General features: G+C 45.3%; 1 protein-coding gene across 12 annotated transcripts in view; it reads right to left on the bottom strand.

The window, feature by feature from the left end:
• Window positions 1-10,495: 10,495 nt before the first annotated feature.
• Window positions 10,496-17,641, bottom strand: part of LOC308481584 (cation channel sperm-associated auxiliary subunit beta-like) — a 122,947-nt gene continuing 115,801 nt past the window's right edge. For all 12 annotated transcript variants that reach the window (XM_081014079.1, XM_081014078.1, XM_081014074.1 and 9 more), the window contains 4 exons: window positions 15,509-15,647; window positions 14,548-14,648; window positions 12,349-12,423; window positions 10,496-11,042 (listed from right to left, as the gene is read on the bottom strand). In XM_081014079.1, the coding sequence (XP_080870205.1) occupies window positions 10,821-11,042; window positions 12,349-12,423; window positions 14,548-14,648; window positions 15,509-15,647 (537 nt within the window). In that variant the 3' untranslated portion in view covers window positions 10,496-10,820. The remainder of the gene's footprint in view (window positions 11,043-12,348; window positions 12,424-14,547; window positions 14,649-15,508; window positions 15,648-17,641) is intronic.

Genomic DNA, 17,641 nt, shown 5'->3' with positions numbered 1-17,641 from the left:
CATGAGGGACACTAGAGGGCAGCATTCATACTGCCAAAAAAGCACTCTGGCTGTATCTATACACTGGATTAGCAGATATTTCCTCTCCTCAGAAAAACCTGAGAACTCAGCTGGGGGAGGGAAGAGCTCTGACATTCTGTAACACAGTACTCCAAATGCAGTCGCATCATGGATTTATATGACAGCATTATGCTATCAGCAGTTTTTATTCCCAATTCCTTTCCTAATGGCTCCTAGCATGAAATTTGTCTTTCTTAGAGAGATGCCGCACTGGGTTGGTATTTTCATTGAGCTTCCCACTATGACTCTGATTCCCGCTTAATATTGGAGGCAGAACACAGCCATCATGACTAGTAGCTATTGACAGCCATACGCTTAATGAATTTGCCTAATCCTAATCTTTTAGAGCCATCCAAGATGGTGGCTGTTGCAATGCATTGTGTGAAGAAATGCTCCCTTTTGTCTGACTTGAATCTTCCAATGTTGACCTCCACTGTATGTCTATGAATCCTAACGCTATGAGAGAGGAAGCAAAACACATTCCTTAATCCATCCATATTTTTATCATGTCCCCTCTTAGTCGCCTTATTCTCTAAACTAAAAAGCTTTTTGTCATGTTGGTTGCCCTTCTCTCAATCTTCTCTAACTCCACGTTATCCTTTTTGTAGTGTGGTGCTGGAATTGTAAACAGTATTCCAAGTGTGATTGTACCACACTTTTGTATAATGGTATGATGATACTTACAATTTTATTTCCAGTGTTATTGGGTGAACATTTTAGGGGTGGTAAGTTTTACTCAGACTAGGTTTTACTCAACTAAGTTTTATTCAGAGTAGAGCTATTTAAGTTAACGAACCTAACTCCGCCATGCTCATTAATTTCTCCAGGCCTACTCTGAGGAAAAATTAGTTGAAAAACCACCGTACATATTTTGCATTATTAAAAAAAGGTAAAGGTACCCCTGACCGTTAGGTCCAGTTGCGGACGACTCTGGGGTTGTGGCGCTCATCTTGCTTTACTGGCCGAGGGAGCCGGCGTTTGTCTGCAGACAGCGTCTGGGTCATGTGACCAGCACAACTAAGCCACTTCTGGAGAACCAGAGCAGTGCATGGAAGCGCCGTTTACCTTCCCGCCGGAGTGGTACCTATTTATCTATTTGCACTTTGAGGTGCTTTCGAACTGCTGGTGGGCAGGAGCTGGGACCGAACAACAGGAGCTCACCCCGTCGCAGGGATTCAAACCACCGACCTTCTGATCGGCAAGCCCTGGGGTCTGTGGTTTAGACCACAGCGCCACCCGCGTCCCTATTTTTAATATGTTCTTATTTTAATTGTTTCTTTCTGTAGTATTTTATCTTGTAAATCTCCCAGAAAGTTTTTTTTAAGGTACAGAGCAACTAACGTGCCATAAAGAATAACTATTATAATAATATTCTATCTAACACCATTTTTGAAGGCTGCTGTTTTTATATATGCCACTACATATAAAATTATGTTCCGCCCTAAACAATGTACAGAGCGTGGTTTTGTAAGTAACCTATTTGGTCTCGCAGAATCTTCTACTTCGATTATCCTTTAATAGAATATCTCCCTCTAATAGCATAACCAAGTGCCAGTGGGAATAGAGTCAGAATATGCCCACTGAGAAAACAAAGGGTCGTTAGCTTCACACACTTCCATTGCTACTGCTGCTGCTGCACGTGCAGAGGGGGACTCGCCTCAAGCCAAGCTGTTGCTTCAGAAAAAAAGACCTCAGCGGTATATATATTTAAAGCAACTTTCTCCTCCTCCCTTGCTTCTTTTTGCTTCCTCAACCAGCCAAAAATGCCTCACGGAGATCGGGGGAGTGAGTGGAGGGGAAAAGAGCAGTTCCGCAAACTACTCATTGGTGGCTTAAGCATCGAAACAACAGAAGAAAGTTTGAGAAACTGCTATGAGCAATGGGGAAAGTAAACGGATTGTGTGGTTATGAGAGACCCTGCAAGCAAACGAGAATTTGGTTTTGTCACATTCTCTTCCATGGCTGAAACTGATGCAGCAATTGGCTGCCAGACCTCATTCCATTGATGGAACAGTAGTTGAGCCGAAAAGAGCTGTAGCCAGGGAGGAATCAGGAAAACCTGGAGTTCATGTTACTGTGAAAAAAATGTTAGTTGGTGGAATTAAAGAAGATACTGAGGAACATCACCTTAGAGAGTACTTCTTGGAATATGGAAAAATCGACACAATTGAAATAATTACAGACAGACAATCTGGTAAAAAGAGGGGCTTTGGATTTGTAACTTTTGATGACCATGATCCAGTGGATAAAATTGTATTGCAGAAATGTTGTTGTTTAGTCGTGTCCGACTCTTCGTGACCCCCTGGACCAGAGCACGCCAGGCACCTCTGTCTTCCACTGCCTCCCACAGTTTAGTCAAACTCATGCTGGTAGCCTCGAGAACACTATCCAACCATCTCGTCCTCTGTCGTCCGCTTCTCCTTGTGCCCTCCATCTTTCCCAACATCAGGGTCTTTTCCAGGGAGTCCTCTCTTCTCATGAGGTGGCCAAAGTATTGTAGCCTCAACTTCACGATCTGTCCTTCCAGTGAGCACTCAAGGCTGATTTCTTTTAGAATGGATAGGTTTGATCTTCTTGCAGTCCATGGGACTCTCAAGAGTCTCCTCCAGCACCATAATTCAAAAGTATCAATTCTTTGGCGATCAGCCTTCTTTATGGTCCAGCTCTCACTTCCATACATTACTACTGGGAAAACCATAGCTTTTACTATACGGACCTTTGTTGGCAAGGTGATGTCTCTACTTTTTAAGATGCTGTCTAGGTTTGTCATTGCTTTTCTCCCAAGAAGCAGGCGTCTTTTAATTTCGTGGCTGCTGTCACCATCTGCAGTGATCATGGAGCCCAAGAAAGTAAAATCTCTCACTGCCTCCATTTCTTCCCCTTCTATTTGCCAGGAGATGATGGGCCCAGTGGCCATGATCTTCGTTTTTTTGGTGTTGAGCATCAGACCATATTTTGTGCTCTCCTCTTTCACCCTCATTAAAAGGTTCTTTAATTCCTCCCCATTTTCTGCCATCAAGGTTGTGTCATCAGCATATCTGAGGTTGTTGATATTTCTTCTGGCAATCTTAATTCCGTCTTGGGATTCATCCAGCCCAGCCTTTCACATGATGAATTCTGCATATAAGTTAAATAAGCAGGGAGACAATATACAGCCTTGTCGTACTCCTTTCCCAATTTTGAACCAATCAGTTGTTCCATATCCAGTTCTAACTGTAGCTTCTTGTCCCACATAGAGATTTCTCAGGAGACAGATGAGGTGATCAGGCACTCCCATTTCTTTAAGAACTTGCCATAGTTTGCTGTGGTCAACACAGTCAAAGGCTTTTGCATAGTCAATGAAGCATAAGTAGAAGTAGAAGGAAGATGAGCCCCTCAGGTCGGAAGGCATCCAACAAGTTACTGAGGAAGAGCGGAGGACAAGTACAAGTAGATTCAGAGCTGATGAAGTGGCTGGTCACTCAGTTGCGGATATGCCTGGAAGCGAAAGGAAAGTCCAATGCTGTAAAGAAAAATATTGCATAGGAACCTGGAATGTAAGAACTGTTGGGTGTAGTGAAGGGTTAACCTTCTGTGTCTCGAGGCTGAGAGGAGGTGCTTACAAGGGAAGTAAGCCAGGACGTGACGAAAGCAGCTTGGAATGCTGTGAGCTGAGTGTAAAGTGAAAGCAGTTTTCCTACGCAGCTGCAAACAGAGGGATAAGATGCAGCTTGAATCAGATGGAATGTCTTGCTTGTAAATATGCTACTTTTGAGCAAATAAAGTGCTATTAGGAAAGAAGAAACGTGTGGGACTTGTTTTACTGCCCTTTCAACACGGACGCTGTGCAATTCTGCTAATTGCTTTATGACCTGCAGAGGCCCGCAGGGGGAAGTGTGCTGGACGCCAAGAATAAAGCAATAAATCTACCTAACATGGTTATGGGTCAACGTGAAGCGTGTGAGAAAGGGCTTTGAAGCTTTATCTGCTGATCGTCAGTTTGATCGACTGCCAGAGACTTCAAAGAGGCAGATCGGAGGAGACTGACGGAGAGGGAGCCAAGAGCCCTGACGTCCGGAGTTCCCAGTTTGGCTGAGTGAGTGAGTACCTTTGAAAAAAGCCAACAGAAGGGAGGCAATGGCTCAGCCCTGTGAACATGGCTTTGAGCTTAAACTGCCATGTCAGAGACTGACTAGCCAAAATTGGCTGCAGTGGAGCTTTCAAGTGGAGCTTTTGCTGGTTGGGGAGCAGCTTTGGAATGTAATTCACCCCACACAGAATGCAGCTGGGAAAGCAGAGGCTAATAGGGCTGCAGAGCAAAGTGAAGTTGAGAAGCGTGTGCTTGCTTTTTTGGCAGAAAGTGTGGATGCTCATCTGGTGCCTGTTGTCCTGGGTGCAAGGAGGCCAGAGGCCGCTTGGCTAGCACTCCAAGAAGCTTGTGGAGCTGGAGTGGGAAGCAAGGGCCGAGAAGTGGCTGCATCCGAAAGGGAGAGGCAAGATGGCGCCGGCCAAATTCTTGAGAGCCGATACACAGCTGGGAGGAGCTGTGAGCCCCCACAGGGGGGCGAAGGGACTGTTGCTGTTGTTGTTGCTAGCAATGCTGCTTGTGCTTTTGCTGAGCCTGGGAGCTGTGTGGATGCTGCAACGTGTCTGTGTGAGGAACCTGGAGTGAGGCCAAGTGTTGGGAGCCCTTTATCCATCAGAGGGGGTGCAGGAAAACGTCCTGGAGACCCCGTGAGCAGTGGGGGGGCAGTGAGCAGTGAAAGCTCAGAGACGCCTCTTTCTCCAAAAGCTGCCAAGAGTTGTTTACGTCGTGAGTCGGAGCCTGGGAAGCTGGAAAGAGCTAGAGGCTTCAAGGTCGGCCACCTGCAGCAAGTAGAGATAAGAGCTTCAGAGTTGTGTGGGAACGCCGAGACAAGTCCAGTCTCCATGGCAACTGAGAGAGTTGCATCTACGGAAGCTGTGAAGGTCGTAGGCAAGTCTTCCTGCCGGGGGGAGTCTGTTGCCGTGACAACCAGGGAGGACAACTGCAGAAGCCCCAAGGAGGGGGGTAGTGAGGAGATTGTTGCCCTGACGACCCAGGAATGTAAACAACAAGACTTTCTCACTGTAATAATTGACAGTGGTGCCTCAAATTCGTTGGTGCCATCTGCTGATCTTTTGAGGAATTGCAGGACAGTAAAAACTGAGAAGTATGTTACGATTGCCGATGGGAGCAGAAAAAGGCTAACAGAGACAGGACTGTTCTTCTGTCCTTTCCTTAAGCATAAAGTCAAAGCTTATGCAGTGCCCGGTTTAACTAACTGTTTGTTAAGTGTGCATGATCTATTGATCGATGGTTTTCAAATTTCTTTTGCAGGTGACAAATGTGAATTCTCCAAGGATGGGAAACACGTGTACACAGTGCAGTCTAAAGATAATTTGTTTGCTGTAAATGTGCCTTTTTCCACAGGAGAGGATGACACCGAAGATGCGAAGGGCCAATGTGTGAATGTAACACCCCACAATGGTTGTTCACATATTTGGCACTGACGCTTCGCCCATTTGAATTGGAAATATCTCCAGAAAGCACCAGAGCTAACACAAGGGTGCAAATTTAATGTTTGTGACAAATTTCTAGATTGCAATGCATGTAAACAGGCAAAAGTTGTGACATGCTCATATCCAAAGTCAGAGAGGCAGACCATGCAACCCTTTGAATTAATTCATGCAGATTTGTGTGGACCCATGTCTGTTGAGTCACTGGGAGGTTCGAAGTATTCTTTGCTTTTGATTGATGATTTTTCGAGGTCTGCTTGGACCTTCTCTCTGAAAACGAAAGGGGAGGCGGCTAAAATGATCAGGGATTGGATCACCGCAGTTGAGGTAACCTTTTCCACCAAAGTTCGTGGTTTTCAAAGTGACAGAGGTGCTGAATTCACTGGTTCTGCTTTACAGGATTTCTTTAGGGAGAAGGGGATTAGCCACAGACTGACCGCTCCTTACTCTCCGCAACAGAATGGGCTGGCAGAGAGAAAGAACAGGACGGTGCAGGAAGCTGTGTCTGCGATCCTGTGGGACGCAGGGCTACCCCAGAAATATTGGTCGGAAGCCTGGCGCTATGTGGTCCATACCGAGAACAGAGTGTACAACTCTAGTGTAGGAAATACACCGTATTTGGTGCACTACCTTCGTGTGTTTGGTTGTGAGGCTTGGGTGCTTATTCCAAAGGCTCTACGCAAAAAAGGTGAGCCAAGATCTAAAAGAATGATCTTTGTAGGGTATGAGCCTGGCTCAAAGGCCTGGCGGTTTGCGTACCCAAGTGGAGACCAGTCTAGGTTGGTTATCAGCAATAGCGCTGAGTTCTGTGAGCAAGCTGGTTGGAAACGTCTGCACGCCAATCCAGACATGCTTCCACAGCAGTTCTATGACTCAGACGAGGAGGAAGAGGAACTTGTTGCTGGGGACCACGGTCCAGAGCGACAGAGTCCAAGGCAGGAACAGCTCAGGATCCCTCAGAGGGGGGAACCTAGAACACCTCCTCAGGCAAGTGTCAAGTTTGAGCCAAAGAGTGAGCCTTCCTCACCTGCTGGACCAGCTGTAAGGCCCAAAATGCGCAGCAGGTCAGAGGGGGAAGACACTGAAGTTGAGGATGATTTAGCTGGACCCAGTGAAGCGGCAGGGTCACCAGGATTCACACTGAGGAGATCAGCGAGGACAAGGAGGCCTCCTGATCGGTACGGCGCTTCAGGCGTCTGGGTAGGTTCTGCAAGATGTGAACCTGAATCCTTCGAGGATATTCAGAGTTTACCTGAGGAAGAAGCAGGCAAGTGGCACAGGGCAATGGACAAAGAGATGAAGTCCATGAAAGATCTAGGTGTGTTCTCACTCACAGAGTTGCCACCGGGAAAGCAGGCTGTGAGTTCCAGGTGGGTTTACCGCTTGAAACCCACTGACGCTGGAGAGCCGCAGTATAAAGCCAGGTTAGTTGCTCGAGGATTTACTCAGAGGAAGGGAATACACTTCACGGAGGTGTATTTGCCAACGTCACGAGCGGAGACTCTGAGAACGCTTTTAGCTTGTGCAGCACAGAGAGGCTGGAAGGTAAACCACTTTGATGTGGATGTTGCCTACCTTAACTCAGATCTCCAGGAGGAGCTGTACATGATTCCTCCTCCGGGGTTTGAGAACTTAAGGCAGGATGTTGTGTGGAGATTGCACAAATCCATCTATGGATTACGTCAATCTGCTAGAAACTGGAACATGTGCCTGAATGAAGCCTTAGAAGAGCTAGGTTTCAGGAAGAGTCTTGCTGACAGTTGCCTGTTCCTTAGAGGATCAGGAGACTCACAGGAACTGGTGCTGATTTGTGTTGATGACGTGCTTTTCTTCTCAGAAACATGAACAGGCGGAGAAGTTTGCCAAAGAGCTAGGTAAACGATTCAAGCTTAAACAGCTTGGTGCTGTCAAAACTTATCTAGGTGTCAATGTTGAGCGTGCACAGGATGGAAGTTTTTTGCTCAGCCAGAGAGGTAAAATTGAGCAGTTGCTTCAGAAAATGAGGATGAGTGATTGTGCAGGAGTGAGAAGTCCTATGGAGACTAGTTTTGTGAAGGACAGCCAGCAAGTAGAACGCGCTGCGTTCGAAAATACTGAAGTGTTTCAGTCAGCCCTAGGGAGTTTGTTGTACTTGTCCCAGTGGAGCAGACCTGATATAGCGTTTGCTGTCAATCTGCTCAGCAGGGAGGCATCAAACCCTAGTGTGCAAGCCTGGAATGGCATCAAGAGAGTTCTGAGGTATTTGCAGGAGACCAAAGACTTTTGTCTTAGGTTGCCAGCACAAGGAGAAGTGAAACTGACTTGCTTTGTGGACTCGGATTGGGCTAATCTTGAGGATCGCAAGTCTGTGTCTGGCCTAGTGGTGAAGTTTGGGAACTCAGTAGTTGGATGGAGATCCAAGAAGCAAAGTCTTATAGCGCTCTCATCCACTGAGGCTGAGTTTAGTGCTCTTTCAGAGATGTGCAGAGAAGTAGAGCTCTATGCTTGCTTGGTGCAGGAATTCTGCGAAGTGGATTGTCTGCCGATACGTGTTTTCGAGGACAATCAACCATGCCTGCGTTTGGCAGAGTCAGGTCAGTTCAAGGCCAGAACGAAACACCTAGACATTCGCTTTCGGAATGTGTGCCAGAGTGTTCAGGAGGGATTAGTTGCGCTTAAGTATTGTCCCTCTGCCAAGAACCTAGCTGATGGGTTCACGAAGCCACTCACCTTCCAAAGACATGGAGAGTTTTGTGAAGGTCTGGGTTTGGGACGACCAAGGGTCGATTCTCCCCTCAGGCGCGAGACAAGAGGGGGTGTTGGGTGTAGTGAAGGGTTAACCTTCTGTGTCTCGAGGCTGAGAGGAGGCGCTTACAAGGGAAGTAAGCCAGGACGTGACGAAAGCAGCTTGGAATGCTGTGAGCTGAGTGTAAAGTGAAAGCAGTTTTCCTACGCAGCTGCAAACAGAGGGATAAGATGCAGCTTGAATCAGATGGAATGTCTTGCTTGTAAATATGCTACTTTTGAGCAAATTAAAGTGCTATTAGGAAAGAAGAAACGTGTGGGACTTGTTTTACTGCCCTTTCAACACGGACGCTGTGCAATTCTGCTAATTGCTTTACGACCTGCAGAGGCCCGCAGGGGGAAGTGTGCTGGATGCCAAGAATAAAGCAATAAATCTACCTAACAAGAACCATGAACCTTGGTAAGCTGTATGTGGTCAAAAATGAGATGGCAAGAATAAATATTGACATCCTGGGCATCAGTGAACTAAAATGGACGGGAATGGGCGAATTCAGTTCGGATGACCATCATATCTACTACTGCGGGCAAGAATCCCGTAAAAGAAATGGAGTGGCCCTCATAGTCAACAAAAGAGTGGCGAAAGCTGTACTGGGATACAATCTCAAACATGATAGAATGATATTGATATGAATCAAAGGCAGACCTTTTAACATCACAGTAATCCAAGTTTATACACCAACTACCGGTGCTGAAGAAACTGAAATTGACCAATTCTATGAAGACTTACAACACCTTCTAGAAATGACACCAAAGAAGGATGTTCTTCTCATTATAGGGGATTGGAATGCTAAAGTAGGGAGTCAAGAGATAAAAGGAACAACTGGCAAGTTTGGCCTTGGAGTTCAAAACGAAGCAGGGCAAAGGCTAATAGAGTTCTGTCAAGAGAACAAGCTGGTCATCACAAACACTCTTTTCCAACAACACAAGAGACATCACATGGACATCACCAGATGGGCAGCATCGAAATCAGATTGATTATATTCTCTGCAGCCAAAGATGGAGAAGCTCTATACAGTCAGCAAAAACAAGACCTGGAGCAGACTGTGGCTCAGATCATCAGCTTCTTATAGCAAAATTCAAGCTTAAACTGAAGAAAGTAAGAAAAACCACGGGGCCAGTAAGATACAATCTAAATCAAATCCCTTATGAATACACAGTGGAAGTGAGGAACAGCTTTAAGGATTTAGATTTGGTGGACAGAGTGCCTGAAGAACTATGGATGGAGGCTCGCAACTTTATACAGGAGGCAGCAATGAAAACCATCCCAATGAAAAGGAAATGCAAGAAAGCAAAGTGGCTGTCCAACGAAGCCTTACAAATAGCTGGGAAGAGAAGGCAAGCAAAATGCGAGGGAGATAGTGAAGGATACAGGAAACTGAATGCAGATTTCCAAAAAATAGCAAGGAGAGACAAGAGGGCCTTCTTAAACGAGCAATGCAAAGAAATAGAGGAAAACAATAGAATGGTAAAAACCAGAGATCTGTTCAAGAAAATTGGAGATATGAAAGGAATATTTTGTACAAAGATTACCATAATAAAGGACAAAAGTGATAAGGACCTAACAGAAGCACAAGACATCAAGAAGAGGTGGCAAGAATACACAGAAGAATTATACCAGAAAGATATGGATGTCTCATACACCCCAGGCAGTCTGGTTGCTGACCTTGAGCCAGACATCCTGGAGAGTAAAGTCAAATGGGCCTTAGAAAGGACTGCTAATAACAAGGCCAGTGGAAGTGATGATATTCCAGCTGAACTACTTAAAAATTTAAAAGATGATGCCGTTAAGGTGCTACACTCAATATGCTGGAAAACTCAGCAGTGGCCAGAGGATTGGAGAAGATCAGTCTACATCCCAATCCCAAAGAAGGGCAGTGCCAAAGAATGCTCCAACTACCGCACAATTGCACTCATTTCACACATTAGCAAGGTTATGCTTAAAATTCTACAAGACAGGCTTAAGCAGTATGTGGACCGAGAACTCCCAGAAGTGCAAGCTGGATTTCGAAGGGGCAGAGGAACCAGAGACCAAATTGCAAACATATGCTGGATTATGGAGAAAGCTAGAGAGTTCCAGAAATAACCTGTACATTAAAATAAACAGAGGCATAAGTAGACACATTTAGCAATGCAGTGTATTTTAAATATATGAACTATTTTATTGTATGCTGCTTCAGTGACATTTTCGGAGAGGGGGAATCTTGCCCAATAAACTTCAGTAAAATTCAGGACAAGCAGCGACTAAATGCGTTTCATCCTAAGGAACAACAAGTGAAGATTCATCACCTCTTTTCAAAAATATTTTTCCTAAACAGAAAGACTACAGCTAAAGATGAAATAGTTGTACATATGTCCGTTCAAAAAAAATACCATTAATATTTGTGGAACATAGTTACTGATAAAAGCAACAGGGGGTCTTAAAAACCAACACATTATTATAACGTTATTACTATTGCCAGTCAACTTCCTGCAGAATCACCAGAATCTACTGAAGTTCTCTTGGGTGGGGGTTTTGATGCCACTTTATTTCTTCTTAGTTTCCTTTTTAAGAAGCTCCATATCTCAATTTCAAATACATACAGAATAAATGCCACAAAAATAATGCCTCCCATTAAAATAGTCGTCATTGAAGTGATAAGAGAGTTTCCTGGGAATGCCAGTGGAGAATCGTCAATATAAATCTGCAACAGAAAATATTGTAATTCCAACAGTCACTTCCCTTTAAATTGACTATTGCTCACCCTGTTGACAACAAGAAAGTGAAACTGGTCTAAGTGATAGCGAAAGCTGGCATATGCAAATCTAAGTGGTGGGGGAAGAGAAGCAGTCATCTGAGTTTATAGGGAAATCAATTTGGTAAGCATTGCATGCAGTTTGTTGCAAGATACTGTATTATTATTGTACCTCGTAAAATAAAATACCCAGAAAAGTATGGGCTAAGAAAGTATGGCTCTCTATGTTAAGCATAGGTTTTTCCTTGTATTCTCAGACAATCAGTTCTATGAGGGAAGGCTCACAGTTCAGTGGTAAAGCACGTTTTGCTTACAAAAGGCCAAAGGTTCAGTTCCTACTACTATTTCTACTTCAGAAAGGTTTGGGGTAGCATGGCTAGGAAGGAACTCTCCCTGAAATATTGGAGAGGTGCTGCCAGCCAGAGCAGACTAGTCTTCCCAGACATTTGGGACTTCCATCCCTATTAGCCCTTTGCAGTCCCAAATCACCTGGAAGGCATTAAATTGGAAAGGCTGGAGCAGAAAGTTAACCTGGCCCAGATTATCCAAGTGATTCTATCAGCTCTTGTTTGAGATGGCAGCCTTTCCATGGTCATATGTTTGGCACTGGCAGGCCTGCCAAGAGGGCAGGGGGCATATTGCTGTGCCAGAGCCAGCACATGGCCCAAACTCTGAACTTTAATTCAAAAAAACCCCCCACACAATTAAGTTTCTAGAGCTTGTACAACAGAAGTGACAAAGCAAAATCTTCAGGCACCATTCAAAGCCTTTGTGAGCTAAGAGGCTACTCCTGCCTTGCAGTGTTCTTAGTCAATGACTGAAGTCACAGTTGTGCTATTTAAATATCTGCTGGGCTTCTGTCACTAAAGAGTACTTGCCTCAGTTCTGGGCCTTGGCATCCAGAAAATCATTCATATATACAGGGTGAGTCCTTTAAAAGAGGCCCTGTGGATACAGAGTACACATGTTCCACGGGGCCTCTTTCAAAAAACACACCCTGTATGAGGATATATATATATATATAAGCGCTCCAGTCTGCTTTAGCTTCCACTTCTGTGTGTTTCCCTAAAGTGTCCTTCTCCAGTCCAGTCCCCCTTGCACCCGCTAATTCCTGCTGTTCTCTGGGAATGTGCTGAAGTAAGGGCTAAATATGTGGGAACATTTTGTACAATCTTGTATCCTATTTTATGTTTGTTAATTCATTCTGTGTGTAATTTGTGTGTTGTTGTTTTTAAAAAAGAGCTAATGACAATACCTGAAATTCGTCAAATAAGTTACAAAAGGAGACTCCAGGAATAGTTGATACTCTGAAATGGAAAAGCTCAGATCCCTGTTGGAAAGGGGGGGAAAGTTGTTACTAATATGCAGTAACATTTGTTTTCATTTTTTAAATTAAAACTGTAATCCTTGGCTATTAATGTGATCTGGTTGCTGAAAGAAAATAAGTGTTTTGTATGACCTGAACAGAAATACAGATATGGCTGGCTGAACTGCAATGTGGCACATGGTGCAATATTGCCTCAATATTGCTGCTCCATTTTTTAAAAAACCGATTCTCTTAAATGTCATAAACTATAACCGAAATATAAAGTGTTCATGTTCACTTGAAATGTTTCACATAAATAATGTGCAGTACCACGTAGAACAGACAGGAGCTGCTTGTTGAGAAAAACATCTTACATGCACACAATTGTGTGTATAACTACACCATAAAAATCAGTGTTGCTAGCAACTGTGTTATATCCTTGGAACAGAAAATTTCTGATAGTTTGAATTAATATGCAAATTAAAAAGGTAAAGGTACCCCTGACCGTTAGGTCCAGTCGCGGACGACTCTGGGGTTGCGGCGCTCATCTCGCTCCATAGGCCGAGGGAGCCGGCATTTGTCCACAGACAGCTTCCGGATCATGTGGCCAGCATAACTAAGCCACTTCTGGCAAACCAGAGCAGTGCACGGAAATGCCGTTTACCTTCCCGCCAGAGCGATACCTGTTTACTTTGATGTGCTTTCAAACTGCTAGGTTGGCAGGAGCAGGTACCGAACAACGGGAGCTCACCCCGTTGTGGGGATTCGAACCGCTGACCTTCTGATCCGCAAGCCCTAGACTCAGTGGTTTAGACCACAGCAGCACAATGTCAAATGTATATTGCACAATGGCCCAACATGTGGTCCAAGGGCTCCATGTGGACCTCAAGGCTTTTTTCCCCACCCCTCAGCAACATCTGATGCCCCCTCCCCAACCCTCGTGCTGCCTTCTTTAAGTTGGGTAAGTGCTGGGAAGGAGCTGTGAGGGCTGACAGGATCCTAGAGCCCTCCTGTCTCCTTTCCAAGGCCTGATGCCTTTATTACCCAGCTTTGGGAAGGCAGCACAGGGGTGGGGGTGGGGCATGCATCAATTTTAGGCCTTGTTCCACCACACCACCTGCCCTCATGACTAGGCTTTGTGTGACCCGCAGGTTCGGTGTCGAGGTACACAGACAAGTCAGCATGGCACCAACATTCCTCTGATGAAAATCAGGACATATCTTTTGGTGCCATGCTAACTTGTGCGAAAGCGCAGCATCCTCCTCCCCAGGGTCAGCAGTGACGCTGGAGGGGGTAAATGGGACATTCTAGGATCAAATCAATTCAAGAATTGATGCTTTTGAATTATGGTGCTGGAGGAGACTCTTGAGAGTCCCAAGGACTGCAAGAAGATCAAACGCATACATTCTTAAGGAAATTAGCCCTGAGTGCTCACTGGAAGGTCAGATCGTGAAGCTGAGGCTCCAATACTTTGGCCACCTCATGAGAAGAGAAGACTCCCTGGAAAAGACCCTGATGTTGGGAAAGATTGAGGTCACAAGGAGAAGGGGACGACAGAGGACAAGATGGTTGGACAGTGTTCTCGAAGCTACAAACATGAGTCTGAGCAAACTGCGGGAGGCAGTGGAAGACAGGAGGGCCTGGCGTGCTCTGGTCCATGGGGTCACGAAGAGTCGGACATGACTAAACGACTAAACAACAAAAGGATCAAATCAGAAGCTGGGATGGCTTCTTCAAATTCTGGGATGATGCAGGAATATTGGGGCACTTTGAAAGGGTTTGAGTACTCTTGTGACCCACTTTGTTTGAAAAGTTGGACCACCCAGGTACAAAGAGTTTAAGGTAAGAAGAGTTGGGGTTTAAGGTACAGTGGTACCTCTGGTTACGAACTTAATTCATTCCAGAGGTCTGCTCTTAACCTGAAACCATTCTCAACCTGAGGTACCACTTTAGCTAATGGGGTCTCCCACTGCCGCTGTGCCGCCAGCGTGCAATTTCTGTTCTCATCCTGAGGTAAAGTTCTTAACCCGCGGTACTACTTCCAGGTTAGTGGAGTCTATAACCCAAAGTGTTTGTAACCCGAAGTGTTTGTAACCCAAGGTGTTTGTAACCCGAGGTAGCACTGTATGTATTTTTTCTGGCACTTACAGTTATCGTTATAGATAGGCCATCTGGATTATATAGTTCAGTTTTGAGTCTGTGCTCCAAATATTTTTTCATTTTTAACATACTTGATGTTTGATTGGTACCTGAAAAAACAGTTAAAACAGTCGCAGAGTGGTAGATTTGAGTTTCTTCCTTCTTTTTTACATTTCAGTAGGGCCTGAATACAGATGAATAGACAGATCTATTTCTCATGAAATGTAAAAGTAAGAAAGGTATCAGAGGCACAGCATGATGTATTAGAGCTGCACAGGGTCTTCTACAGCAGTTTTCCAGAGGTTAACAAACAGCAGTGCTTTTTTTCTAAAAAAAAGTTTAGGGGTACTCTCATTTTTCTACTCATATTGAAATACTGCCCTTCAATAAGGCCAAACTTAGATTCACAAAATGTTTAGGGTTATGCGTACCCCTGCATCCCCCCAGAAAAAAGCACTAACAGTGATTACCGGTAATTATCACGAGTGGGTGAAAAAGGAGGGATGTGGGCAAACATTAATATGAAATGTTGGTTAACCTGAACTCCTCTTTGTTATAGCCGAAGTGCCACCATAACTATTAGTCATGGTAAAAGCTAGCAGGAGAACTAGAGGAGGAAGAAGAGCTAGGGGGAGGGGTGTACCCATGGTAAACCAATGGGTTGTGTTATGCTTGTTTCAGGCCTTAAGGGTCTGTGGGTGTAATAGGTTTTGCATGCAGAAAGAATTGGACTAGATTCAAATCTTTCCACATCAAGTCTTCCCTGAACTAGAACTTGCAACAGCCCCAGAAGGCATGGCCAATGGATAGGGATGATGGGAATTCAGCAACATACAGGGGACCAAAGGTTCCTCACATCTACTATAGGGCAAGAAAGAGAGCCTGAAAATATATTGACAACAAGTATTTCCAACAGAACCTCTCCGATATGAAAGATAATGATGAATCCCAAGATTCTTCCGCTCCCTACCTGAAACTTTCCAGTTGGTTCTGTTGTTGACTTCTATGATTGTGATAAAATAAGGAGATGTCAGATTTACAGAGCGACCCTCATCCTCAATGGTGAAATAGAGAGGAAGCCTTGATACTGGGAATTTCATTCGCAGGGCCTGGCAATGAAACATATATAGAAATCACTGACATTAAAATGATGCCTGCATGGAAAGACATGGAATGACACATATGTAAGTATTTACATAATCTGGTTTAGTTCTGCTAAATAGGAAGTCTGACTTACAAATTGGTAATGAGCTGAATGAAAGCCAATGGACTGAAAATCAGTCCCAGAAGGTCTGAGATTCTGTGGGTAGGTGGCACATCTGTTAAATCTGTTATGCATAAGGTTGCACTCCTTCTAAAGTAGCATTTCACAAGGTGGTAAGGAAGCAGCCCAGCAGGGCCTAACGTTCCTTTTTGCCACGTGTGTTTTCTTGGAGCAGTCCTGGTTTGTTTCCAGAAAGAGAGGGCAATCGCTGAGGCTCCCGTTTTGACCAGTAGAGCCCGCAGTCCAGAACTCCCAGGTCAGCTAAGTGCGGTGGTGGGGTGGCAATGGGTAGGGCTGGGCGAGCCAGAGTTGCTTGTTGTTGCTGCCAGTGCTGGGTTCGGTGGCAGCCTGGCCTGACTCTGCAAGGTGCAGGGTGCAATCCACCTCAGCGCTTAGTGGATCAGGGCCATCAGGTGTTACCAATGAGCGTAGGGCCCGTCGGCAGCGTTGTACCGGCTCTGCATGGATTTTAATTGATTTTTACTTATGGGAAGACAGCTGCCCCCTTGCCCCCCTCTTGGCTACGTCCATGTGGGGTGGGCCACAGGAAGAACACAAGGTCAGAAGAGGGCCATGGTTGGGAAAAGGTTGGGAAACAGTGCTCTAAAGGATCAACTTCTTAGATTGAGCACACTCCTAAATATAGCTTTATCAATGGAGAACCAGATAAGCCTTTGTGGGAAGGAATGTCTTTCACATTAATTTAGGCTGGTGTGCCAGCTGCAGCTTCTTCTGGAAAGCAATAGCCTGGCCACAGTTATCTGGAAACAAGGATTGACTACTGGGGGCTATTGCATCTGGGGCTACCTTTGGAGACTGCTCAGAAATTGCAGTTACTGCAGAATACAGCTGCTAAGTTAGTAACTGTGAGTGGCTCAAAAGGCTTCACTAGCTACCAGTCCATTTCTAAGCTCGTCTTTAAAGCCCTATACAGCTTGGGACCCAAGCACCTTGAAGAACCATGGGAGTCTTTAGAAATTCTCTTTCAGGTGTCCCCACCATCTGAGGTGTGGCAGAAGGCAGCCAGAGAAAAGATTTATTGGTTATGATGCCCCATTTGCGGAATTCCCTCCCCAAAGATATTTGCCTGTCACAACATTGTCATCTTCTCAGCAGTAGCTAAGGGTATTTTTGCCTTCTTAGGTTTCTTAACGTACTGTTATTTTGATATACCCGGTACTTTACATACTGGATGTAATGGTTCCAGGATACAGTGGTACCTCCAGATGCGAACGGCATCCGTTCTGGAGCTCCGTTCGCATTCTGAATAAAACGTAAGATACGACGGCGCGTCTGCGCGTGCGTGGGTCGCGTTTTGCCACTTCCGCGCATGCGTGTGACGTCATTATGAGCGTCTGTGGTGCGCGAGCGGCGAAACTCGGAAGTAACACACTCCGTCACTTCCGGGTTGCAGCGGAGCGCAACCCGAAAGCGCTCAACCTGAAGCACATGGGTCTGCAACCTTTAAGACAAAAAGAGCTACTTGGACCCGTTTCCGAAGAAAAAAAAACTGGGAGCTGCAAAACTCGTCATTATAAAAATAACTTTTTTGTCACTTTTTTTTATTATTTCTTTGTTTGACCCCTCAGAATTATTCCTCCTCATAGAAATAAACGTTAAATTAACAAGTTACCTTTTTGTGTGTGTGTGTGTTCTTCACTCCCCTTCAAAACAGTGACCAACGTACATGCCCCCTTTCAATGCAGTGACCAGCGTACATGCCTCTTACAATGTCGCGGGCGGGCGGGCAGGAAGGTGACGTCGGGACGGTGCGTGACTAACGCACGCACCGCCCCCATACGACGTCACAGCCGGTACAGCGCCCGCCACAGTGGGGAG

The sequence above is a fragment of the Podarcis pityusensis genome (genome assembly GCF_964106645.2).
Source record: "Podarcis pityusensis genome assembly, chromosome: 1".
NCBI lineage: Eukaryota > Metazoa > Chordata > Lepidosauria > Squamata > Lacertidae > Podarcis > Podarcis pityusensis.
Note: the sequence above shows the minus strand (reverse complement) of the source record. Positions and strands in the feature narration are given on the sequence as shown.